Source organism: Elgaria multicarinata, chromosome 11 (assembly GCF_023053635.1).
Source record: "Elgaria multicarinata webbii isolate HBS135686 ecotype San Diego chromosome 11, rElgMul1.1.pri, whole genome shotgun sequence".
Taxonomy (NCBI): domain Eukaryota; kingdom Metazoa; phylum Chordata; class Lepidosauria; order Squamata; family Anguidae; genus Elgaria; species Elgaria multicarinata.
This window is the reverse complement of record NC_086181.1, coordinates 4,692,205-4,717,363: the sequence shown is the minus strand read 5'-3', so window position 1 is coordinate 4,717,363 and position 25,159 is coordinate 4,692,205. Positions and strand designations below refer to the sequence as shown.

At 44.6% G+C, this 25,159-nt stretch overlaps 1 protein-coding gene across 2 annotated transcripts; it reads left to right on the top strand.

The window, feature by feature from the left end:
* The first annotated feature begins 1,472 nt into the window (after positions 1-1,472).
* ASB16 (ankyrin repeat and SOCS box containing 16) lies at positions 1,473-24,814 on the top strand. Of its 2 annotated transcripts, none has more exons than XM_063136499.1 (5): positions 1,473-1,968; positions 12,332-12,599; positions 13,604-14,096; positions 15,715-15,828; positions 24,064-24,525. In XM_063136499.1, the coding sequence occupies exons 1-5, from the start codon at positions 1,653-1,655 to the stop codon at positions 24,067-24,069; spliced, it is 1,197 nt and encodes a 398-aa protein (XP_062992569.1). In that variant the 5' UTR covers positions 1,473-1,652; the 3' UTR covers positions 24,070-24,525. The 2 variants fall into 2 exon arrangements, with proteins under 2 accessions (XP_062992569.1, XP_062992568.1); XM_063136498.1 differs by lacking the exon at positions 24,064-24,525 and adding an exon at positions 24,534-24,814 and having other exon boundaries at positions 1,475-1,968.
* Positions 24,815-25,159: the final 345 nt, after the last annotated feature.

The window sequence follows — 25,159 nt, the reverse complement described above, 5'->3', positions numbered from 1 at the left end:
ATCTACATCAGTTGTTGGAGAACATAGGTCGGATGGTGCTGTTGCACTCATGTCCTACTTGTGGGTTTCCCGTGGGCAGCTGGTTGGTCATTGTGTGAATAGAATGCTGGACTAGGTGGACCCGTGGTGTGATCATCCAGCATGGTTCTTCTAATGTTCCTTTGTAAAGCCCTGTAATGCTGCCCGGCAGCTCACAGCAACTGGGCACACATTTCTGTCCCCACTGTCAATCCTGGATTAAAACTGATATTTCAACTCAATGACAGCAGAAGACTGGAGAAAGCAGGGAGCAGCACAAGCATATGGAACAGGGTGTCAGTGACACTGCCTTGAGGAGCTCTGGGCAGGTTGGCAGGCTGTTCAGTATCTCACTTGGGGGACTAGAACTCCCGTTCCAAGGCCTGGCATTCACAGGCAGCAGAATGAGATGGCAGGGCAGATGGTACCACTTCAGACTGCATGTGGGGATACTATTTTCAGTGTTCCAACATGAGGTCCCTGAAAAGAAAAGAGCAGGATGAAGATTTTTAGTCCTCTCTATTCTGCTAACTTTCTTCTTGCTCAGAGTTCCTTTTTAAAGGGGATCATTCAAAAGCTTTACTTGCACTTCCAGTCTGAAGTGATTCAGTCTTTTCTGCTCCTTTTCTATTCTACTGCCTCATTCTGCATGTGTAGATCCAGCATAAAAGCTCTGGCCCTGTTCCGAAGACACCTTAAACCACACCTTTAACCACAGGCTTTACCCCAAAAATCTGACATGAAATTATTTTAAATTTTCACCATGGCTAACTTCAATCTGCAGACATAGCTTCTTTTCTCCATTTCCTCCCCTCTTCCTATTTTGGTTCCAGAAACCTGAGGAACTCTTGCCTCACCCACAAGGCTTCATTTAAATTTAGTCTCCTCCTTGGGACATCTTGAATTAGCAGTAATAAGCAGTTTTGTTGTGCACATGTTTCCTTGCCACCAAGTATCTCAGGCCAACCTGTTCACATATGTCTGGGATCAGGCATACAGATTCTCATGGTGGATCTTCTAGAAAGTACAGTAGGTAAACTTGGGCACTGATAACTCTCTTTAGAAATTAATCATTGGTTGTTAAGTGGAGTTTCACAAGAAGATCCTCTGACTAGAGAAGAATGGCATAAAATTTAAGGTTGCAACCCTTTCAAATAACTGTGTTGTGTGTGTATACACACACACACACACACACACATATATGTATGTATATACACACACACACACACACACACACACAGTTGCTTACTCAGTTTGTCAAAAAGCAGACTTTGCTTACAAGATATTATTGGCTGCTGTGGGGGCAAAAAGCTGTCTGGCCATTCTAATTTTGTTGCTTTATTTTCAATTTTCTTCAACAACTCTACCAACGGGTTAATTACTCTGAGATCAGAAAGGAAGGTGACACTGCACAGAGAGGGAGACTGTTTTTGCTGCTATGATGACTATTCCTTTCTATTTATAGTCCAGGCAAGGCTGGGTGGTTCTCCTAACAAACAGATGTGCTTGTTGGTGAGACGTTGTCATAACAGTATAGCGCCTCTTGAACATTGCAATTGAGAGTAGTTTATGATTTGGGGCGGATAAATTAAGCCACTGTGGGGAAAACCTAGGCTCACTTGTCACTTAGAAGAATGTCAAAGGAAACTTTTGTATTCACCTCTTCCACTCTACGTTCCTTGCGCTTGCAACAAGAAATGCTGGACTGGGAAGACCGGCGAAGGGCTGCATCTCGCCAGTATGCCAGTCGGAGGTACCAGCCAACTACCAGGAGCCTCCTTTCTCTCCCCAAGCCCACCCGACGCCCTAAGTACTGCCGGGATCCTGCTGTTCACAATGCCCTGTACACAGGAGACTTGCCAAAAGTCCAAAGCATCTTTAAGGACGAAACAACTGCCAACTTGATTGTGGAGACCCTCAGTGAGGAGCTGGTGTGGTCAGCTGAGCTAGGTAAGTCCATAGTAGAAAGAACACAATAGGTGTCACTGGCTTTAGATTTTGGCTTGTGGTGTGTGTGTGTGTATTGTATGTATGTATGTATGTATACATATGAGAGAGATTTTTCAAGGGTTTGGTTCATGGAAGGAAGGTTTTGGACATAAGAACTCTGGTCCTATGCAGTAAGAACCTGCTGGGTTTAGAATTTGTTTTAGCTGATAAGGAAAAAAGACAACTAAGAAAATAATATGATAGAGGTTTATAAAATTAAGGATCAGTTTAGACTCACTGAATTGGAAACTTTTAAAAACTACCAGTAAAATTAAAAAGTTAATATTTCAAACGTTCAAGAATGGGGCAGTCCATAGGTTGGAACAGGGCCTTTAATATCGTAGTGCCCACTCTCTGGAGCTCCCTTTGACTACAAAATAAACAAACACCAACTCTTCTGGGTTTTCAGCACCTACTAAAACATACCTTTTCTAACAGGCATTCCCAGGAAGGTAATCATGTCCTCTGTACAATACTTAGACATGCATTTAATAAAAGCAATAAATAAATATAGTTAAATATATAAATGGGTAGAAATTATTATTTCTCCCAGAACACAAAAATGTGAACACCATGTAAAAGGACAGGTTGCTTACCTGTAACTGTGGTTCTTCGAGTGATCATCTGTGCAGTCACACATAGGGGCTCTGCGCCTGTGTGGAGCCTCGCTTCAGAAACTTTCTATAGCTGAGAGTGTTTTAGTTGGGAACCCTCCCCCACTGTCCAGGAGGGCTCCCGCCCATCTTCTCAGTTCACCTGAGACCCCACTGAGACCCCAGGACTGAGGATCAATCCCCAAACTCAGTGTACAGTGAAAAAATTTAGACACCAAGTGGGGAAGGTGGGAGGGTTGTATGACTGCACAGATGACCTCTTGAAGAACCACAGTTACAGGTAAGCAATCTGTCCTTCGTGGTCTCTGTGCATCACGCATATGGGTGATTATCGAGCTGACTTACTGGTGGTGGGTCAGTGTCTCATTGCAGAATAGCCGAAAGGACCACTCTTCTGAAAGAGCAATCTGTCCTTGATCGAACATCCAGTCTATAGTGTCTGATTAACATGGTTGGCCTCGACCACGTTGTAGCCCAACACAGCTCCATAATAGGTACACCTTGCCTGAATGCAGTTGATGTCAAAACAGTTCTGGTAGAATGAGCCTTTACTGCACCAGGTGGGTCCAGTTTAGTTAATTTATATGCTAAGTAGATGGTCTGCACCAGCCACGAAGACAATCTCTGCATTGACACTGGTTGTTTCTTCTTATGCTCTCCATAGCAGAAGAACAGGCAGGAAGAATGTCTAAAACTCTCAGTGTATGTCTTATAAAAGGCAAGTGCACGCGTGATGTCCAATGTATGTAGAGCAGACTCTATAGGTGTAGATGGCGAAGGAAAGAAACCTGGCAGCACAACGTCTTGATTTACATGAAAGTTGGATACCACCTTCGGTAAAAGGTGCCAGAAGTCCTGAGCGGGAGCTGACTGCATTGAGGTTGCCCCAATACACTTTGGGCAGGAACCACCGCAGCTGGCGGGGGATGTAGATGGGGCCCCTGCGACGGCACTGTCCTCATACAGAAGGCCTTGCCTAGCACACACTTCTCAAGCCAAGCGCTACCTCTTGAAAAGCCTGAGGAAAGGGTAAAACCAACACAACCTCTCCCCTATATGTGAGGGAACAAGGTAAAGGGGTTTGGGAAATAGGTTCTATTACTGAGGTACTGAACTGCAGGTGTATTGTTAGATGTTTTTACACTGTGTAATATAGCAGGTAATAAATCTGAGCTGATGTATGGGGAGTGGTAACAGAACACAAAGTAAAGTTTATTGAAATTTAACAAATCTTTAGTATTTCAATTTAGATCAAACTTGCATATTTTTATATTTAAAACAACAATCCCAAGTCCCTTAAAATTCTATCTCTTCTCACACCAAACACTCTCACGAAGCACAAGCCAGACTAAAACTCCCAGACTAAAACCAAACCTCAAACTAAAACAACTAAACCCACAATTCCCTCAGCCAACCTATTTATACTCCTCCCTCCCCCTCTCTCACCGCCTAAATTTTGTTAGGCAAATTTATTCGTAAGTCCCATCGATTTCCATGGGACTTACTCACGTGTCGTCGTCCCCTGGTGCACAGACAAGTAAAGAGCAGGACTGGAGAGTTAAGTTTACTCTTTGTTTCAACGCCCCCCCTTCTTCCCACACAAACGGCAGTTTCTTCTCTCACAGAGGGAAAAAAGAAAAGGACACAACCATTAGAAGAAAGCGCGGAGGGGGGGAGGAGGTTGGCTGGGCGGTGAGGGAAGTATTTCTTTGATTCTAAGATGCCTTTTTTCCAAATAAGCAGCTCTAAAAATGGGGTGCGCCTTAGAATCGATGGCGTCTTAGAATCGAAGAAATACAGTAGTTATGTTAAAGATTGTCTGTAGCAGGACTACTCCCAAGGAGCCACCTGCCTATCCAGAGGAGAATGGGTGATAAGGAAACAGGGCCTGAGTGGCGTGGTCTTGGCACCCGAGCCCTGTCGCCCTGGCGCTGAAGATGGAGTCCCAGGCCTAAATTCAAGGGTGTGGGGAAGGCAAACCAATCCTTATCCAGCGTCATCCACCCCTCCCCTGTAAGGCTGGCAGGATTGGGAGCTGTGCCTGGCTCCCAAGAAAAACCCAGACCTGAGTGTCGCAGTTGCAACACCCATCCCAGCAGCACTGGGGCTGGCAGTAAAGCTGGAGCCCCGGGCCTGATCCAACGTCTTCCAATTGAGCAAAGGGAACCGAAGCTCGTGGGCAGCCACAGAGGCAAGCCAATGCCCCCTCACCTCGCTGCCTTCTTCACCTCCGCTGCTGCTCTGACAGCAGCCCAAAAGCGAAAGAGGTCGATACTTGGTGGGGCTGGCCTTTATAGGCTCTGTCCCGCCCTTGGCACACATGTGGCAACACACGTGCCCTATTCTGCTCCTCCCCACCCGCAACGGCTGTTTTCCCGCCAAAGCAGTCCTAGCTTGGTGGGTACCAGATTTCCAAGATTGCTGGATTGTCTGCAGCAAGGTAGGCAGCAGCAGAATCACAACCAGCATAGCCATCTCCTTATGTATAGTATCAAACATTGGATCGGTAATCTGCACCGAATGGCGAGTCTCTATTCCTAATGACTGTGCCATTCTCTGAATTTGGTCAGAGAAATGACCGTAGTCTTCTGATGGTGAGATCGGGTCTCGAGAAACCACGAGGGTGTCGGCTGATGACACTGAAGGTGCCACAGATGAACATGAAGGCGAATCTGATTGGTATGTGCAAAAAGGAGGAGAGACTAGTGAGAAGATTTTTTTTTTCTTGTTAAAAAAGTCTTTAAAAAAGTTTTTAAAACTTCACATATAGCCCAACGTTTCAGATGATGACAATCCTCCTTCAGGGGCTGTATTTAACACAGAATATATACGTATATTAGTATTAGATTACAAACTAATGAATGTGCATAACTAAATACAACTGCCGGGTCACCAGTATTAGGGAGTCTAACAGTGGGGGGGGGGCGCGTCGGGTCAGAACACTTTTAGTAGGGGTGTGCACGGACCCCCCGCTCCGCTTCTCTTCCAGATCCGCGATTTGCGGATCGGCCCGCTCCGCCCATGTCCGCTCCGCTCCGCTGCGGAGCTCCGGATCTGGATTGGAGCTCCATTCCCCCCCCATAGGCTTGCATTAAGCTAAAAAAGTATACAACTTTTTTTATGTGAAAGTTAGAAACCTCAAGTTTGGCACCATGATACTTCATGGAGGTATACATATGCACGCCAAGACTCAAGGCAGTCCCATCATCCCCTGATTTTTGGGGAATTTATGAAAATCGGGTACCCCATTCACACCCCTTTCGATAGCTCCGTCAATTTGCACGTTAAAAATCTCAAACTCGCCACCATGATAGCTTATCCAGGGATGCACACGCACACCCAGACTCAAGGCAGTCCCATCATCCCCTGTTTTTTGGTGGGGCTTAAACCTGCAGACAGCTCAATGAGGCCATTTCAAAGGAAATCCCAACATGCCATTAATTGGGGAGTAGAGATCAGCCTAAATGAATCTTCTTCCACACTAGAAAAATGGATTTGGAACTTCCAAAACTCTAAGTGAGCGCAGGAAGGACTTCTCCCCTGAGTCAAAGCCAGACACACACAACATCCCTGCGAGGCGGGCAGAGGAGGAGAGAGGGAAGGCAGGCAGGCAGCTGACATTTCTGGGGGCATAAGGAAGTGAGCCAAGGATAAGCCAGTAATGCATATAAAATGGAATAAATAAATAAATAAACAAAGGAGGGGTGGAATTAAAAGCAGCAGTGTTGCTGAATAAACAACAAGAAGAACTTTAAAAAAAGGCTATATCTGTCTTTTACCAGCAATAGGGGGACGTGCCCAGGGGAGGGGGAAGCAGCTGCCAATTTGACTGGTCCTAGTGACCAGTCTTTTAAGAAGCAACGCTGTCAGTTCAACTCATGAAAGCCATTGCTCCACCACGAGAGCTCTAAGGAGTAAAGCTCTCACTTCAACTCATGATAGGCATTGCTCCACCGGGTTACTCTCTTTGGAGGGCTCTGATGGCCCTCCAAGTGCAGGAGAGAGTGGGGGTACGTCCACATGGCATGCCCTAGGGGAGCTCATCCCCTTGCACCACATGTATTCAGTTGTTCCCCAAAGTTAGGGTGGGTAGCACTGCTGTGTGTTTCCTATCTGTTAGTATGATTTCAGGTTGTGTTAGTGCATTTGGTGGAGCTACTGTTTTAAAAAAACACTGGGAAAACTCCGTTCAGAGTAGAAAGAGAAGTTTCCCAGAATCCCAAGTTACCCGTTTTGCCTATCCCCTCCTCCAACTTTGGGATCATGTGATCATGACCGGGAGTTGACTCTGCCCCATAGCAATCGAAACAGGTAACCTTTTTCCCGCCTTTACCCTACTTTTTTAAAAATTCTAGCACGCGAACCGCACCACGCAGAGAGCTGAGAGTAGGCTCAAAATGACCCCCATCCACGACTCTCTAAGCACAAGAATTTTCAGAAAGATAGCTTTAAAAACAACACAGTTATCCCCCTTTCTTTTCCGCAATGCAATCCTATGGGCGAAATGTTTCAAGATGGCGATCGGACCGGACCGCGGAAAGAGGAGCGCTCCGAAAATGGGCGCTTCTCTTCGCCTTGCTTCTAGGGGTCCGCTGTCCGCTTCTACTCCGCCTCTGGGCAAGGCAGAACAGGCCAATTCGCTCCTGCTTCTGCGCTTCTAATCGGAGCGGAGCACATGCCTACCCCAAACCACCCAATCCCTTTTTATGCAAATCAGAAAAGGGGCGGGGATGTTGGGGTGGGGATGTTGGGGTGGGGAGAGAAGTGAGGAGTGTATGGATATAAAATGGCCACCATGATTCGGACATCCGAAGCCGAATCTTTGCACAGCCCTACTTCTCTCCACGCAGTTCCTGGATATTGTAGTTTGGTGACAGAGTTAAAAATGGTTAGAGATCCCCAGTGCCATTCCACTACCCCAGCCTAAAACAATCCTGTAATCCACTAGGCAGAAACTACTGTTAGGACATATTACACTACAGATGACAAAGGAAAAGAGACATATATGTTGCAAATGGGTCAGGTGTTGCAGTTTGGAGATAAGCATGGGCCTCAGGTTGAAGGCTACTGCTATAAAGGCAAATAGCTTACAGCTGTGATACACAGCAAACATATTCAGCCTGTTGTTGCCAATTCTGTCTTAAAAGACGTACGTTGCAATGACAGCAAAGTGACAGAAGGTGCTCTGTTTATGAAGGGTACCACTTTACACAGAAAGATTCTGATTTCACAAGTTCTTCTTCATGGTTTCTGTGCATCACACATATGGGCTCTGTGCCTGCATGGAGCTTTGTTTTGGGAACTTTCTATAGCTGAGAGTGTTTTTGGCGGAAACCCTCCCCCACCATCCTACTCAGCATGTCCAGGAGGGTTCCCACCCATCTCCTCAGTTCTTTGACCACCATTGTAACAACCTCATGATGCTTACTCCTCTTCAGACTGCGTAGCTTTAGCTGAGAATCTCTCTCCTTCAGTTTTTGTCTCTCAACTTTACTCCATTCATTTACTCCTCTTTTTCTTTAAAAAAATTTCTACTGTTTTAATTTTCTTAGCGATCCACAATCATGCCTTGCCTTAGGGGCACATGGCCCTACGAGCACCATTTAGGAAGCATTCCTGTTGCTGTGGAAAGTTGCCACCATTGAATGGTCGCAATTCGTATTTACTTTGCCTCAGTGCAGGCTATAAAGTGGAAGCTTGCCAATTCTGTCAAGCGTTTTCGAAGCAAACAAGATGACACAGAGCAGATCATCACAGGTCTAAGTTGTGGGAAAGAGCCCTGCAAGCAGTTCAACCTAAAGGGCTGGACATGCCCATTTTCCATTTCACAGGAGTAACCATCAGCGAGCATTTCTACTGTCCCCCACTGTTTTGCCAGAAGAAGGGAGTAAGGATACAGGAGAGACATCTGTTACACTGGGGCGCTCCTTGACCTCTTCGGTTGCAAAAAAGCTATCCAAAGAAGCTTGAACACCGAAGCAGGATGTGCAAAAGAAGAAAAAGTGGAAGCACCTGGAACACTCGGACAAACACCCTAAAAGTTAGGCATGTGCTCCGCTCCGATTAGAAGCGCAGAAGCAGGAGCGAATTGGCCTGTTCCGCCTTGCCCAGAGGCGGAGTAGAAGCGGACCGCGGACCCCTAGAAGCAAGGCGAAGAGAAGCGCCCATTTTCGGAGCGCTCCTCTTTCCGCGGTCCGGTCCGATCGCCATCTTGAAACATTTCGCCCATAGGATTGCATTGCGGAAAAGAAAGGGGGATAACTGTGTTGTTTTTAAAGCTATCTTTCTGAAAATTCTTGTGCTTAGAGAGTCGTGGATGGGGGTCATTTTGAGCCTACTCTCAGCTCTCTGCGTGGTGCGGTTCGCGTGCTAGAATTTTTAAAAAAGTAGGGTAAAGGCGGGAAAAAGGTTACCTGTTTCGATTGCTATGGGGCAGAGTCAACTCCCGGTCATGATCACATGATCCCAAAGTTGGAGGAGGGGATAGGCAAAACGGGTAACTTGGGATTCTGGGAAACTTCTCTTTCTACTCTGAACGGAGTTTTCCCAGTGTTTTTTTAAAACAGTAGCTCCACCAAATGCACTAACACAACCTGAAATCATACTAACAGATAGGAAACACACAGCAGTGCTACCCACCCTAACTTTGGGGAACAACTGAATACATGTGGTGCAAGGGGATGAGCTCCCCTAGGGCATGCCATGTGGACGTGCCCCCACTCTCTCCTGCACTTGGAGGGCCATCAGAGCCCTCCAAAGAGAGTAACCCGGTGGAGCAATGCCTATCATGAGTTGAAGTGAGAGCTTTACTCCTTAGAGCTCTCGTGGTGGAGCAATGGCTTTCATGAGTTGAACTGACAGCGTTGCTTCTTAAAAGACTGGTCACTAGGACCAGTCAAATTGGCAGCTGCTTCCCCCTCCCCTGGGCACGTCCCCCTATTGCTGGTAAAAGACAGATATAGCCTTTTTTTTAAAGTTCTTCTTGTTGTTTATTCAGCAACACTGCTGCTTTTAATTCCACCCCTCCTTTGTTTATTTATTTATTTATTCCATTTTATATGCATTACTGGCTTATCCTTGGCTCACTTCCTTATGCCCCCAGAAATGTCAGCTGCCTGCCTGCCTTCCCTCTCTCCTCCTCTGCCCGTCTCGCAGGGATGTTGTGTGTGTCTGGCTTTGACTCAGGGGAGAAGTCCTTCCTGCGCTCACTTAGAGTTTTGGAAGTTCCAAATCCATTTTTCTAGTGTGGAAGAAGATTCATTTAGGTTGATCTCTACTCCCCAATTAATGGCATGTTGGGATTTCCTTTGAAATGGCCCCATTGAGCTGTCTGCAGGTTTAAGCCCCACCAAAAAACAGGGGATGATGGGACTGCCTTGAGTCTGGGTGTGCGTGTGCATCCCTGGATAAGCTATCATGGTGGCGAGTTTGAGATTTTTAACGTGCAAATTGACAGAGCTATCGAAAGGGGTGTGAATGGGGTACCCGATTTTCATAAATTCCCCAAAAATCAAGGGATGATGGGACTGCCTTGAGTCTTGGCGTGCGTATGTATACCTCCATGAGGTATCATGGTGCCAAACTTGAGGTTTCTAACTTTCACAGAAAAAAAGTTGTATACTTTTTTAGCTTAATGCAAGCCTATGGGGGGGGGAAATGGAGCTCCAATCCAGATCTGGAGCTCCGCAGCGGAGCGGAGCGGACATGGGCGGAGCGGGCCGATCCGCAAATCGCGGATCTGGAAGAGAAGCGGAGCGGGGGGTCCGTGCACACCCCTAGTTTGGGGTTATACCATAAGCTGTGTGAAGAAGAATTGACTCACCACTGTCCCCTAGTGGAAGCAAAAAAAAAACATGACCAGTGACTAGGGCTGTGCAAAGATTCTCCTAAGATGGCCGCCATGGATACAAAATAGTCACCATGATTCGGACATCCGAAGCCAAATCTTTGCACAGCCCTAGAGAGAAGCCAGAACAGTTAAATTACTCTGCATATCCTCTCTCTCCTCTCCCTCTGAGCACCTTCCTTCCCTTTTTAAAGCAAATGTGGTGGTGCCATTGGTCCCTCCCATTAGTTGAAGACCAATGTCTTAGGTGAGTGTATTGTCTGCAGTCTTCTCTTCCCTTATCCTTCTCCCCTTCCCTTTTTTCTCACTTTTTCTGCTCTAATGTTACAATTCAATAAAATAATGTTCAGTAAAATATAATTTACAAACCTCAAACTAGGGAGTTATCAATCAGTTTAATTGTAAGTAGGTCCAGGGGAAATTTAAATACTGATTAATGCAGCAGTCTGTTGTCATTAGATGTGCACAAGTCACATTTTAAAAGAGTTCCAGCCTTCCCCAACCTGGTGCCCTCCAGATGTTTCAGACCAAAAGCCCCATCATCCCTGACTATTGGCCATGGTAGCTAGAGATTATGGGATCTGTAGTCCCAAAAAATCTGGTAGGCAGCAGGAAGAGAATTCTGAGTTACTATGAGCCATGAAAACTAAAAATAGAACTTCCATATTCAGAGGTACCTCTCATTACTGGATTGTTGAGAGGGAGACATGTATAGGAGAGTATTAGCTTCTGCCATGCCCTATTTGAGCACTTCCCAGGCCATCTGGCTGGCCATTATTGGAGATTTCTGTTATAATGTTATTTATTTATTTAAGCTGCTTATATACCACTTGATATCATAATATCTCTAGTTTACATAGAAAATACATAAAATAAAATATAAAAATCAATGTAAAAACAATAATAGATTCTATGTCTCAGCCACACTCACATCCATTAGTTTTCCTATTTAAATTTTCTTAAAACATTCAGCCTTATGCAGTGTGTTCAGTGCAGCATGCAAGTTTTTGAGTTAGTTTGTTCTAATAAACACTCCTCTTCGCTTATTGTTTTTGTTCTTCGTTTTTTGATTTTTGAATTGGGTGCTATATTTCAAGCCATTGTGCTCTGTATTTACCTCCATCCCATCTGGTGATCAAGCTTCATTCTGAAACGATGTAACTTTTTTTAGCCTTCCAGTTATAAGAAAAATGCCCTCTCACAACTTCCTTGTAAGAACAGTCTGATCAGAGCAAAGGCCCCTCTATCCAACTTTCTGTACATAGCATCTTGATGGGCTAATGTTTCTGGGAAGCTCACAAGCACAGCATGACTGAGAAAGATTTACTCTGCTGTTTGCCCCCAACAGTTGTGTGCTTCTACATATTTATAAATGTTCCTGTTTTTAAGATATTTTAATTGGCAGTTAATTTGTTTTATTTGCATTAAATTTTGTAATCTTCTTGGAAGCCACTATGAGAGCTGGACATTATGGGGTAAAAATATTGTCTCTGAATGTGGAAGTCCCTTTTTGCTATCATGGCTGGTAGTTCTATTCTCCCTGAATTTGTCTTCCATGTGTCTGTTTTCTCCCCACTGTCTTACTAGATTGTAAGCTCCTTTAGATAGGGACCTATCTCTTTGCCTATGCTATACCCTGAAGCACCATGTATATTAGTGATCCTTTATAAATAACTACTTTTCTGTAATGTGATCTAAGTTGTTTGCCTGTTACCAGGCAGCAGTAATGAATTCCATGAACTGTGGGAAGAAACCAACTTAACTGAGTTACCAAGAGCTCCAGTATTATATGAGAGTACAATTTGCAATCCCTAGATTTATAATTCTCCCAGTCAACTCTTCTCCCTCCTCATTGATTCTGCAGGGCTGTGGGTGTTGACCCCCCAGAAGAAGCATACCTCTCCATTGCGCATCACAGTGGCCAGGGGCTATCGGGACTGTGTGAAGCATCTACTCCTTCGAGGGGCTGAGGTTGATGTTCTTGTTGGTGGGAAAGCTGCCCTTCATGATAGCTGCGCTAATCACCGTGCAGAGTGCACCCGTCTGCTCCTCAGTCACAGCGCAAACCCAAACATTCTTTCAGAGGACGGGCTGGCCCCACTCCACTTATGCACTACCCAGGAGACCTTGCCGTATGTCTGGGAAGTTGGGAGGGAAGAAGGATGTGTTGTGGCTTGAAGGGAAGATTAAAGCAGTAAGATGACAACTGTATAGAGAAATAACAAAGGCTCATTATTAATGGATTCAGGGGCTCCCTAATTCGATTCTTCTCCAATAGTAAAGTCAACATTTGGGGTAAGACATGGCTGGTTCCTCATATTCCTTCATTTCTGGATGCAGTCTTTTTCCATGGAATAGCTTCTGGATATCCAGTAAGGTGTATATGTGTGTGTGTATCTAGATATATGCTTATGAAAACCTTTTCTGCTTGTAAATTTATTGGCTGGATGGAGGAATGTATGCAAATGTGCTTTCTTTGCAATTTGTGTACTCTATTCTGACTTTTTAGAATGGATACTGTTGTTTTTATACTGTTTTTATGTTTTTTAAATTTTTGTATACTTTTAATGTTTACTATTTTTAATTGTTGTAAACCGCCCAGAGAGCTTCAGCTGTGGGACGGTATATAAATGTAATAAATAAATAAAATAAATAAAGCTTCTAAAACATATGCCATGGAATGGCATTCTGTTTTAATTTCAAATGAAGTGACTCATGTAGTGAGAAGACCAATTCTAAATGAATTATGCAATTCAATATTTTGTTGGCATAAATCTCTTTAGTTTACATGCTTGACTCTGAACTGAACTACTACAGTAGTTAGCAAACTTAGACTTGTTTTCATGGATTGTTATATTGACAGGAGGTATTGGGAAACCATGATCAATAGGAGACATTGTAGGGGAAAGTTATTGGAGGCAGTGGGGAGAGAGGATATGTAGTTAAGAAGAGCACAGGTTTGCCATTTGATTAGCAGTGGAACTTTTTGCCAACAATGGCTTCATGTACCAAAATCTATTTCTGCAACTATGAGGGCTAGAAACTTGTTAAAACTAAATGGAAGCTATGATTAGGCATTGGTGGTTGCTGTATGACAAGTGCCAAATTCCTCAGCACAACTCTCTGTGCTTTCCAGATGTGCCCAGCTGCTACTGGAGTATGGGGCTCTAATCAACCAGAACACCACAGACCGTTGTGCTTCTCCATTGCATGTGGCTGCTAAGCACGGCCTAAATGACCACGTGAAGCTCTACCTTTGCTACGGAGCAAACATTGCCCACAGAAACCGAGAGGGGGAGACAGCTCTCAACACGGCCTGTGCCAGCACAGACAGGCCTGAGGAGGCTGGTCGCTACTACAAGGTAGTGAACCAGCTACTGGAACGCGGGGCTGATGTCCAGATAGCTGGCCGGAAGAACCACACACCCCTGCACAATGCCTGCAGCAACTGCCACATCCGTATTGTGGAGCTACTGTTGCAGTATGGGGCAGAAATCAATGTTAGTAACTGTGCTGGGTACACACCTGTGGATTGTGCTCTGCAAGCAGTGGAAGATTACCTGGAGGGGGAGCCTGAGAAGGTTATAGCCACTTTGCTCAACCATGGCGCTGCTCCTATCAACCCAAAGGTAACTCTTTTGTGTTTTCCTGCTCACGTAGCCTTGGGTTGGATGATGGTGCTTATACCCCAATAGGAAGTTGGGGAGAGAATGTCTGTGGGAAAAGTAGCTGAGCATCTGCAATTTGGAGGTGGGGATTAGGTGTCGGGAAAGATAAATATATACAGGCTTGGTATGTTTAAACGAACAGCAAATAAGCAAACATGCTTCAGCAGTGGAGGAGGATTGGCTGGGGTTGTTGGATTAGTGGAGGTTTACCTTGGAACATGCAGCGAAGTGCAGTACGGACGTGGTATGTTCAGGGCCAGTTGCACAAAAGACAGGTGGTCTGTGTACACCCTTAAAAAAAGAAGTGGCAGCCCAAATTCTTAACGAGCCTCACGTTTTGCAGTCTGAATAAATTGTGAAAGCATTCTACCTTACGTTGATGAACAAATTTCTGTTTTACAAGCTCTAGATTTTCAACAATCTTTAGAATTTTTGAAAGTACTGTGTGAATGGAAGAAGGAAATGAGAAAACGGAGGCAAGGTAGGCAAGTTGGGATGGAATAGGAGCCTCAGGGAGCAGGAGAGGGTCAAAGAGCTGTGCAGGAGTCCAAAGACTCACCTCCCGGCTATTTTAAAGTCACAATTGACAATGCGCTGAAGAATTCACCAGGCACTACCTGTAAGGAAGGGGTTAAGCGTACTCAGAATTACTGTTTTTAGCAATTTACTCTTGTTCATTGTCTGTTATAGAATTGCAGAAGTACCGCTTATCTCTCCACCTGGCCGTAGGCGGGAAGCCATCTCCTGGCTCCGTTGAGGCGAGAGAAGTGACCTTGAGGCAATTTGCAACTGTAAAAGAGAAACTGGCCCTTCCGGAGGGAGGGGGAGGAGTAGAAATGAGGGGCCTTAAAAAGTCTACTAAATCTGAGGCCAGTGCCTGAGCTGAAGGACACCTGGCTGCGGGGAAGTATATTCTGTAACAAATGTTTTAGTTTGCTGGTGTGGGGTTCGGGGTTGATGTATCTATTTTAGTAGCTAATCTGATGTAAATGCTTGCCTCTTACCCTTCCTATTTCAATAAAGGATTGGGCTTAACCCTTTCAAATTGAGAGCTGTGTGCTTTATTCCAAGATCTGTGCAAAATCCAGTGGGCAGCCGGTTTGGCTGAGTGTGGTTTCCTTTACACTACCAGCATGTCTCTAAGCGGTTTCCCATAGTCAAATGGGCTAAATATTTATTTTAAAAATTTATTTTAAAAAAATTCTAGATTTGATATGCTTCATGCTTAGTTTAAATTCTGGACCAAGGTAATGTTACCTTGACATGTTTGGAAATAATCTCTCAAACGCACACACACACGCTTTAGGACGTAACACAAGCCTATCGCTGCAGGCGTGAAAGCAGCATCCCAACATTGTCAGTCTCTTTCCCTGAAAACTCTCATTCCCCAAACCTTCCTTTTCTTTTTTCCGTCAGATTACATTTATTTCTAGGTGCTGTGAAAATATGGGGTTTCTCACTGAAGCCGTCCATGGGAGGCAGCATGGGATTGTGTATACTCCTTGGTATTTCCAAAGTACTGATGCATGTAGTTTATCTCTATGTGCTCTTTCTCTTTCCCCCTCCCTGTTGCCCATAGATGCTGAAGTTTTGTGCCTTGTCACCTCGGGCTATGGAAGTTATTCTGAATTCTTATGACCGAATCCTGTCCTGTGATTCCTGGGTGGGATCTGTATCTCCTGAAGTCTGGCAAGTAAGTCCCTCCAATCCGATTTCTCCCACCCACCAACCATATTCTCTTACAATCATGTGGTTTGCTGTTTGCTCCTGCTAGGTGGTCTTGTACAACAATGTATAGAGCAAACTGGGGAGAAGACTAAGCTAAAATCTTTCTTCCAAAGAGCTTGTTTTCTATGTGCAGTCACTTTTTTTGAGGAGTAAACAATCATGTGCTGCACATCTGTAATGTAAAGAACTAGGCCTTTCTCTTTACCTTCTGTTGGAACTACCTCTCTCAATTAGTCAAGGCTCTACCGTTTTCCTTTGAATCCCTTTACCTTATCTCATCCTGCCTGCATTACCACTACTACCTGACTATCCTCTGTCTGGTCACCTATTGATCCCCAATCTCTTCCTGTAATCCTTGGCTTGACTCTTGGCTGGACTGCAGCACTTTGCTTTTGTGTATAAATAAAATTAACTACTAAAATGAAATGTGTAATACTAATTAAGCTGGTGTGGCATGCCGGTTAGAACTATGAACTTAGCAGTCCATAGTTCAAATCTTAGACAGCAAAATAATTTAATGGGGTGGCCTGAGGCAAGGCTGTTACTTCTATGTAGAAGGGTGAAAAACTGCAAGACCACTTGAATAACCTGGGCTCTCATCATATAAACTGAAAGCTTATGGCATGCTGTAATAGGCTTAGTTCTCATTATGGTCATCATGATGGCACTGGGGATGTTTCCTACATGTTGAAAATAAGCATGTAGTGGAGAAAGCCAGCCCACAACCCATCTCCCTAATGTGGTGGTTCTTGATGTGGAGGGACTAAAGCCAAAATCCTTCTCTTTCATGGTGCACACTAAAGGGTGTGCCCCTGAGGTTTGTTCCTTTCCACCCACCATAGTAGCATTAGGAACATTCCTTGGCTCTTGAGATCACCTTAGACATTTGGAGCTTGCTGAACATGCTTTCTCTCTTTCTTTGTGTTATATCTTGCTTTCTATTTTTGTTTTATTTTCCCCAAAGGGTTTTCGTTGTGTGCATAGGGGGGTTATAGTCTCCAAGGCACTGTTCAAGGAGTGTTCTAGTTGTGGAGGGAAGGTTTCCCCCATAGACTGTCCCTCTCAGTGTTTGCTTTGTCTGAGGGAAGGCCATTTGGTCAATTTTTACTTGCATTATCAAGCCTTTACAAAGCAGTCTTAAAAAACAGGTTGTCTTGTGTAAGAGCCCTCCTGTGGGAGTAAACCATAAAAGCTGCTGCTTCTGCAGCCCAAAATTATTGTCTTCACATGGCTTCTCTCACGTTCATTTTGAAGCTGGCCTCATCAATGTTTTTATTAACATCATGAAGTTTGCCTTTCAGGCAGTCGCTTGTTGAAATCTGGGACTTTAATGTTGGAGTTAACATTGAAGTCAAAGCATGGGTGGCTTGGCCTGCATCTGATGCTCTTCCAGCTCCAGGATAATCTTCGGATAAGCAAAAATTATTTGTCTCTGGATGAGTAGCCTCTTCCAGCCTTGTAAGGGGATGACCCAAAGAAGAGAAAAGAAGAGGGACAAGGGACAGGAACACTTTGTTGTGCCGTTGGTCCTGACCCCCTCAGAACAGACAATTGAGGCTGTTTTGGTTCCAGCCCATGCAGCCTCACTGGAATCAGGACAGTTACCTTCAGCACTGATCCCTTCTGCACTCGCCCTTTATGTGCTCAAGAAAACGCAGATGGTCTTTAACCAACAATCTTCAGATTAGGTCCATTCAATTGGCTCTTTCTCATAGGAAGAGGTTAAGGATAAATCCCTGGCACTGCTGGGATCTCCTTTTCCACATCTTTCTTCATGCCACCCACTTTCTCTGTGCTGTCAATTGGTGAGCCACTAAGCACATTCCCTCAGTATTGAGATCCCTTAACCTGTTTTTCCCTGCCACTGGAACACCATCATGCTTATCTGTGGGACCCTCCATGGGGGAGGACTATTGTCAAGAATTGTTATGTTATTCTTATGTCTGGGACTGTTAGTCACACCCATCCCATTATACAACTCAGAAAGAGCACTGGTACCCATCCTACATTAAGAAGAAGATGGATCGCTACTACTATCATAAATAGAGTCTACCCACCTCACTGACACTAACCCATTAAGGTCACTCTACTGACACTTGTACTATTAGTCCAGGGGACAGTAGGCTGAACCTTGCTATTTATATATAATGTTCTTTTTAATGTTCTTTTATGATTTGAGGTGCTGAATCTAAAGAGTGCCACTCTCTAAACCTTGGAGAAATTTTACAATTTCAATTCTAAATTCCTCAATATAGCAGACTGAACATTTTTGCTTTTCTTTTATACTTTATATATGATGAAAAACAAGGTTCAGCCAGAAAATGACTGTACCCTCACAGACTGTATGATCAGACCACTTAATGCTGACCCAGTTGTCACAAGACGCCCTCTGGCAGAGACATTGTCAACTCAGGTGCTGCACCAGACCCAATGACTTTGATTTGGCCAGACTCTGCAGTGGTACTGATGCGACAGTATTGAGTTCAGTTCTGAGGGTGCTCCCAGCGTCTACCCTGGTTCTGACAGCAGTACCAATGTGAATTACAACGTCGCTAACCTTGATACTGATATGTTAGTCGAAGTTTACAACTCAGACATTATCCTTTGCCTCCTTAATGAGTCTTGTGGCCCCCAAACAATTCCACTTCTATGCCAAACAAATGTTTAGGATGGCGAAATCCTTGGATTTGGAACATTAATCCTCTGCTGGCCCCAGTCAGTAACCTAGGCTTCTAGCAAGTTCAGTCAAGTCTTTTCTTTGATCATCTACCAGAGGACAAGTAGAATATGGCCATGATTTTCCAATCCAGAGTGCACTGTTTCGCTGGCCAGCAGATTAGTACAGCATGCCATATGGTGGACAATGGATCCAAAGCTTTGGTGGGTGCTTTGGCCCCGCATCATCATGTATGGCTTTGTTCAGTGGACTTGAGTCAAGAGGCAAACTCCAGGATTGAATACTTTCTCTTTGTTTAAGCGGGAGTCTTCAGATCGACAGAAGACCATGCCCAGAAAATGAAAAACATAGCCTGTAAGATGGGCATTGGTACATAGTCTTCTTCATCCTTCCAACAGCAGAGATCCTTCAAGTTTCATGTCTTCCACTTTGGACTCTCCAATAACCAAGGGTCCACAGCAGTGGTGGTGGCACACCTGAGGCTAGATGGTGTCTCAATTTCCCCTTAAATAAATGACTGTCTCTTAATTGCAACATCTGCTTCCAGGTGAATGGGGAAAAGTCCCATCTGTCCATAAGCTTATTGGGGCAGGCCTGGATTTGGTTGCAGCCTTGCTTTTCTTCCTTTCAAAAGAGCAAATATGTTGATAAGTCTGACCTGTCTCCCCAGGAGATCTACCAGGTCCTTGATACAGCTAGGCTCCACATCAATGCAAAGTGGCTTCCACCCACATAGCAAACTGTGCAAGATATGCAACCCTCTTCATCCCTAAATGACTCCCAACATTGGATTCTACCACACATCATATCCTTGATTTCCTCATCTTGAAGCATCTTGTCCCTCATGATTACCTGGCTGCCATCTTCGCCTCTTACAAGCCAGTGGACAGTGTACCTATTTACTCCCACCTAGTAGTCAAGGGTTTATGTAACTTGTACCTGTCTATTTACCCCACTATGCTGGCATGGAACCTCTCAGAGGTACTCACTCAACTTCCTTCCCAACTGTTTGAGCCACTAGTCTCCTGTAATATCCATGTTCTGATTATGAAGGTCACCTTCTTGATAGCAGTGACATTGGCTAGATGAGAGAGTAAGCTTTGTGCCTGAAGACACAACCTCTATGGTTTTTCGTAAAGCCAAGTAATTTGAATTTCAGCATCTGCTCCGCCTCTTTTAGGTTTTCCAGCCTCCAGTTTGCAGTTTGAAGAGCAGCTGCAAGTAAGCTCTGCAGAGAAGCAACATTGATTGGTCTGTTTGAATTTCAGCATCTGCTCCGCCTCTTTTAGGTTTTCCAGCCTCCAGTCTGCAGTTTGCAGTTTGAAGAGCAGCTGCAAGTAAGCTCTGCAGAGAAGCAACATTGATTGGTCTGTTTGAATTTCAGCATCTGCTCCGCCTCTTTTAGGTTTTCCAGCCTCCAGTTTGCTGGAGGCGCGAGCCGAAGAGCGAGAGCACAAGGGTTCTTGGCCTGAGGCTCTCTGCCATGGGCGCGAAGCCGGTCAAGCAGAACTTCTACTCCGGAGGAAAAACCCCAGCCACGGTCTGGTCGCTGCTACTTTCTGATTCAGGACACAATCTTCTCATTTTCTCCTCTCAATTCTTTTCTCCTCATATCTGTTCCTTATGGCTCGTTCCAATTTCGTCTCTCCCAACTTAGTTCCTATTCGGTGTCTCCCCTCTTCTCAGCTGCCTTTTTCGTGTTCCTTATGGAACTGTCGCTCTGTTGCTTCTAAGGCCCCTGTCATTCAGGACTTGTTTATCTCTAGGTCTCTCCACCTCCTTGCTCTTACTGAAACCTGGCTTCCTGCCCATGATACCGCCATCTCTGCTGCCCTCTCTCTTGGAGGACTCTCTTTCTCTCACACTAGTTGCCCAGAGGGTCGGGGTGGTGGTGTGGGTCTTTTATTATCTAGTTTGTGCCAGTTCCAGCCTCTTTCCATTCCACCGTCACATTGTTTTTCCTCCTTTGAGGTACATGTGGTGAGGCTTTTCGCTCCATTGCGACTGCGGATTGCAGTTCTGTATCGCCCCCCAGGCTCGTCCTCAAAATTTATCTCTGATTTTGATTCATGGCTGTCCTTTTTCCTCTCTGATAACTGTCCTACTCTTATTTTGGGTGACTTCAATATTCATGTGGATGACCCTCAAGACGCCGCAGCTCTACGATTTCGCTCATTATCTTCCTCTTATGATCTTAAGCTTTGGTCTGATGCCCCCACACATTCCCTTGGACACTGTCTGGATCTTGTTCTCACTCGGAATTGCTCTGTTTTGGACTTTTCTACTGCTCACTTTCCGTTGTCAGATCATCACCTAGTTTTTTTCAATATTACTCATAATCCTCCTCCTTTACGTCCCGCTTCTCGCTCTTGTCGTGACTTGCAATCTATCAATTATGAGGCTTTTTCCCAGTCTCTAGCCTCCTCTCTTCCTTCTGTCTTTTCGGCTGTCTCCTTGGACTCAGCTGTCTCCTTCTTTAATTCCTCCTTATCTTCAACTCTTGATACTCTTGCTCCATCTACAACTCGGATAGTTCGCCCTTCTCAACCCCAACCGTGGCTCACCTCTTTCCTCCGCTACCTTCGCTCTTGTTCCCGGGCAGCTGAACGCCTTTGGCGTAGGACCAGGGACTGGGCGGACTTTGTCCATTACAAATTTGTACTCTCCTCTTTCTCTTCTGCCATTTCATTGGCCAAACAGCAGTATTACTCAACGTTGATCCAGTCAAATGCTAGGCATCCTCAGCGGCTCTTTGTGTTCTTCAATTCTCTCCTGAAGCCTAATCCACCATCTCTCCCCGCCTCTCTGTCTGCTAATAACTTTGCCTCTTTTTTCAATGCTAAAATCCAAACTATTCGCTCTGATCTGGCCAGCTCTGCCCCTCTTCCCGTTCCTGTTCCTCATCTGTCAGTTCCTCCTGCAAATTTCTCTGCGTTTCCTTCGGTCTCAGCTGATGAACTGTCTACAATACTGCGCTCTTCGAAACCCTCCACTTGTTCTCGTGATCCGATTCCCTCTCGCGTCTTTATTAACCTTATCCCTGCTATCCTCCCTTCCTTGCTTCATATTATTAATTTTTCTCTGTCCTCTGGTTCATTTCCTTCTGCTTTTAAACATGCTACAGTCTCTCCTATTCTCAAGAAACCTACTCTTGATAGGCTATCTCTGTCTAACTACCAACCTGTCTCTTTGTTGCCGTTTGTTTCAAAGATCCTGGAGCGTGTGGTCTACTCTCGTTGTCTTGATTTTCTTTCTAGTAACTCTGCTCTGGATCCTTTTCAATCTGGATTCCGTCCTTTGCATTCCACTGAAACAGCCCTTACTAAGATTACTAATGATCTTCTTACTGCCAAGTCTAAAGGCCATTATTCCGTTCTTATTCTCCTTGATCTAACTGCAGCCTTTGACACGGTTGATCATTATCTTCTTTTAGATTCCCTTCATGACCTTGGATTTTGTGGCTTTGTCTATAACTGGTTTGCCTCCTATCTAGCGGGTCGCTCTTTCAGCGTGTTGGCTAATGGCAGCTCGTCTTATTCTTTTCCCCTTTCTGTAGGGGTTCCGCAAGGCTCGGTGCTTGGTCCGCTGTTGTTTTCTTTATACATGTTGCCCTTATTCAATCTCATGGCCTCCAATATCATCTGTATGCTGATGATACACAATTATATCTTTCTTCTCCGGATCTTTCTCCTGATGTTCACGATCGTATCTCGGCATGTCTTTCAGATATCTCAGCTTGGCTGCTTCATCGTTGTTTGAAACTTAATATGGCAAAGACTGAATAGCTTGTTTTTCCTCCTAAACCTTCTCCTCATCTCTCATTCTCTCTTACTGTCAATGATGTTACACTTACTCCAGTCAAGGAAGCTCGTAGTCTTGGCTTTATATTTGATTCCTCGCTCTCCTTTATTCCTCATATTGAGGCAGTAGCTAAATCCTGTCATTTTTTCCTGTATAATATTGCCAGGATTCGATCATTTTTGTCTGTCTCTTCTGCCAAGACTCTTGTTCATGCATTGGTTATTTCTCGGTTGGACTACTGCAACCTTCTTCTCACTGGCCTTCCTTCTTCTCACAGCAGTCCGTTGGTTTCTGTTCACCACTCTGCCGCAAAGATCATCTTCTTGGCTCGCCGCTCTGACCATGTTACTCCACTGCTGAAATCTCTTCATTGGCTTCCAATTCACTTCAGAATCCAATATAAACTTCTCCTGTTGACCTACAAAGCTTTTCACTGCCTAGCTCCTTCCTATCTCTCCTCTCTCATCTCACACTATTGCCCAGTTCATGCTCTTCGCTCCTCTGATGCCATGTTTCTCACCTGCCCAAGGGTCTCTACTTCCCTTGCTCGGCTTCGTCCATTTTCTTCTGCTGCCCCTTATGCCTGGAACGCTCTTCCAGAACATTTGAGAACTATAAGTTCAACCGCAGCTTTTAAAGCTCAGCTAAAAACTTTTCTTTTTCCTAAAGCTTTTAAAACTTGATTTTGTTCTGACTTTATACTGTTAGTTTTACCCTACACAGTGCCTGTTTACCCTACCCTGTGCCTGTTTGCATTCTCTTCCCCTCCTTATTGTTTTATTATGATTTTATTAGAATGTAAGCCTATGCGGCAGGGTCTTGCTATTTACTGTTTTACTCTGTACAGCACCATGTACATTGATGGTGCTATATAAATAAATAAATAAATAAATAAATAAATAAATAAATAAATAATAATAATAATGCTCAGGCCAGATATTGCATTCCTTCCTAAGGCAGTTTTGCAGTTTCATCTGGCTCAAGATATCATTCTGCCTACATTAATGCAGAATTCTTTTCATTGCTAGAAAGTAAATTACACTTGTTAGATGTTTGATGTGCTTTGGCATTTTATGTTAGTAGGACTGCTGGTTTTCACAGTTCCACAAGACTTTTAGTCTACTACAACAGGCCACAGCATGGGCAACCAGTCTCTTACAGAGGTTCACAAAGTGAGTGTTTGCTACCATACTCCTCTGTCTCCCACTCCCCACAGGAGTGTGCAGCCATTCCACCTGAGTAGTGGCATCCTCTGCTGCCTTTCTTCAGGGGATTTCCATCCCTAACCTCTGCCGGGCAGCAAGGTGGACCCAGCTCTCTATGTTTATTTGGCACTACTGTCTTGACACAAGAACGACCGTAGACACAGTAGGGCAGTCCTTTCCTTTTAGTAGGGCAGCCCTCTCCTCACTCTTGGCATAACATCAACCCAGGTCTGGTAAATTAGCTTGGCAATTACCCATATGTATGAGTCACAGAGACCACGAAGGTGGATAGGTTGCTTATCTGTATCTGTGGTTTTTCAAGTGGTCATCACTGTACTCATACAACCTGCCCTCCTCACTTTTAGTTGACCCACTGATCTTTGGTCCTACTACTGTGGTGGACTAGGAACTGAGTGGGAACAGTGCAGCCACACCCTTGAGCATGCACAGTGGGCAGAGAGGGACAACTCCTGCCAAAATCACTCAGCTCTAAAATGTTCTGAATTATGTACTGCAGACATAGTATCTTCATATGTTTGAAGACACAGATGACCACACAAAGAACCACAAATACAGGTAAGCAACCTGTTTATAGGAAGGCACATTACATCATTAGAGCCCTCACCAGCAGTCTGAGGTGCTACAAACTCCGTGAGGACTAGGTCATTAATTAAGGGGTTTAAATTTCACATAGGATGCTTATAGACCTTTGAATTTAGAGTGGAAGATTTACATCACAGATGGGGAACCTCTGGCCCTCCAGATTTTGTTGAACTAAAACCCCCATAATCTGACAATGGCCCATGCTGATAGGGACTGGCTGGATTTGGAGTCTACCAACATCTGGAGGGCTGAAGGCTCCCCATCCTTGGTCTAAAATCACCTTAAGTGTGCCTAATTACTTCTGCTGCTTCCTCAGATCAGATGGGTTGTGGTTGTATACAACCATATGCAAAGCTTACTTGGTTTTTCTTTCCATCTTGACAGGAGCACCAGGTATTCTATGATTCAGCCCTTTGCCTGGTGAATCAACCCCGCCCGCTGCAACATCTGGCCCGCTGTGCTGTCCGCAAGCAGTTAGGGGTGCGATGTCATCAGGGCATTGCCCAATTGAAACTACCATCTTCTCTACAAGACTACCTGTATCTCCCATTAGAGGGCTATCTGAAATGAGACAAGGAGTGTAGGTGGGTGGGTGTGCAAACACCTAAAGAAAAGAGAAGTAAAAAGTTCAGAATAGTATATCTTAATTTCTATTGTCATTACTCTGTTAGAGGCTTCTCATGAAACATTATTGCTGCTAAGATTGTGGTAAAGTGCAAAAAGATTATTTGGGGAATACTATACTATAACTTCTCTTATCTTGAATTGGTCAAGGGTTACTCTAGAATCTATGACCTACATGAGCCCTAGCATCTGGCCCTTTGAATTATAATTTGTATTGGCTTTAAACATCAGATTTATATTTAGGTTTTAATTTGACATTTGATGCCCCACCCCCAGTGAAGCCTTAAGCCTCTTCACCATACAATTTCTGAGTATAGAGCCTTCTTATGATGACATATACTGCCTGCTGAACGAAATTACTATTAAACTGGAATTTCTTTACTTAA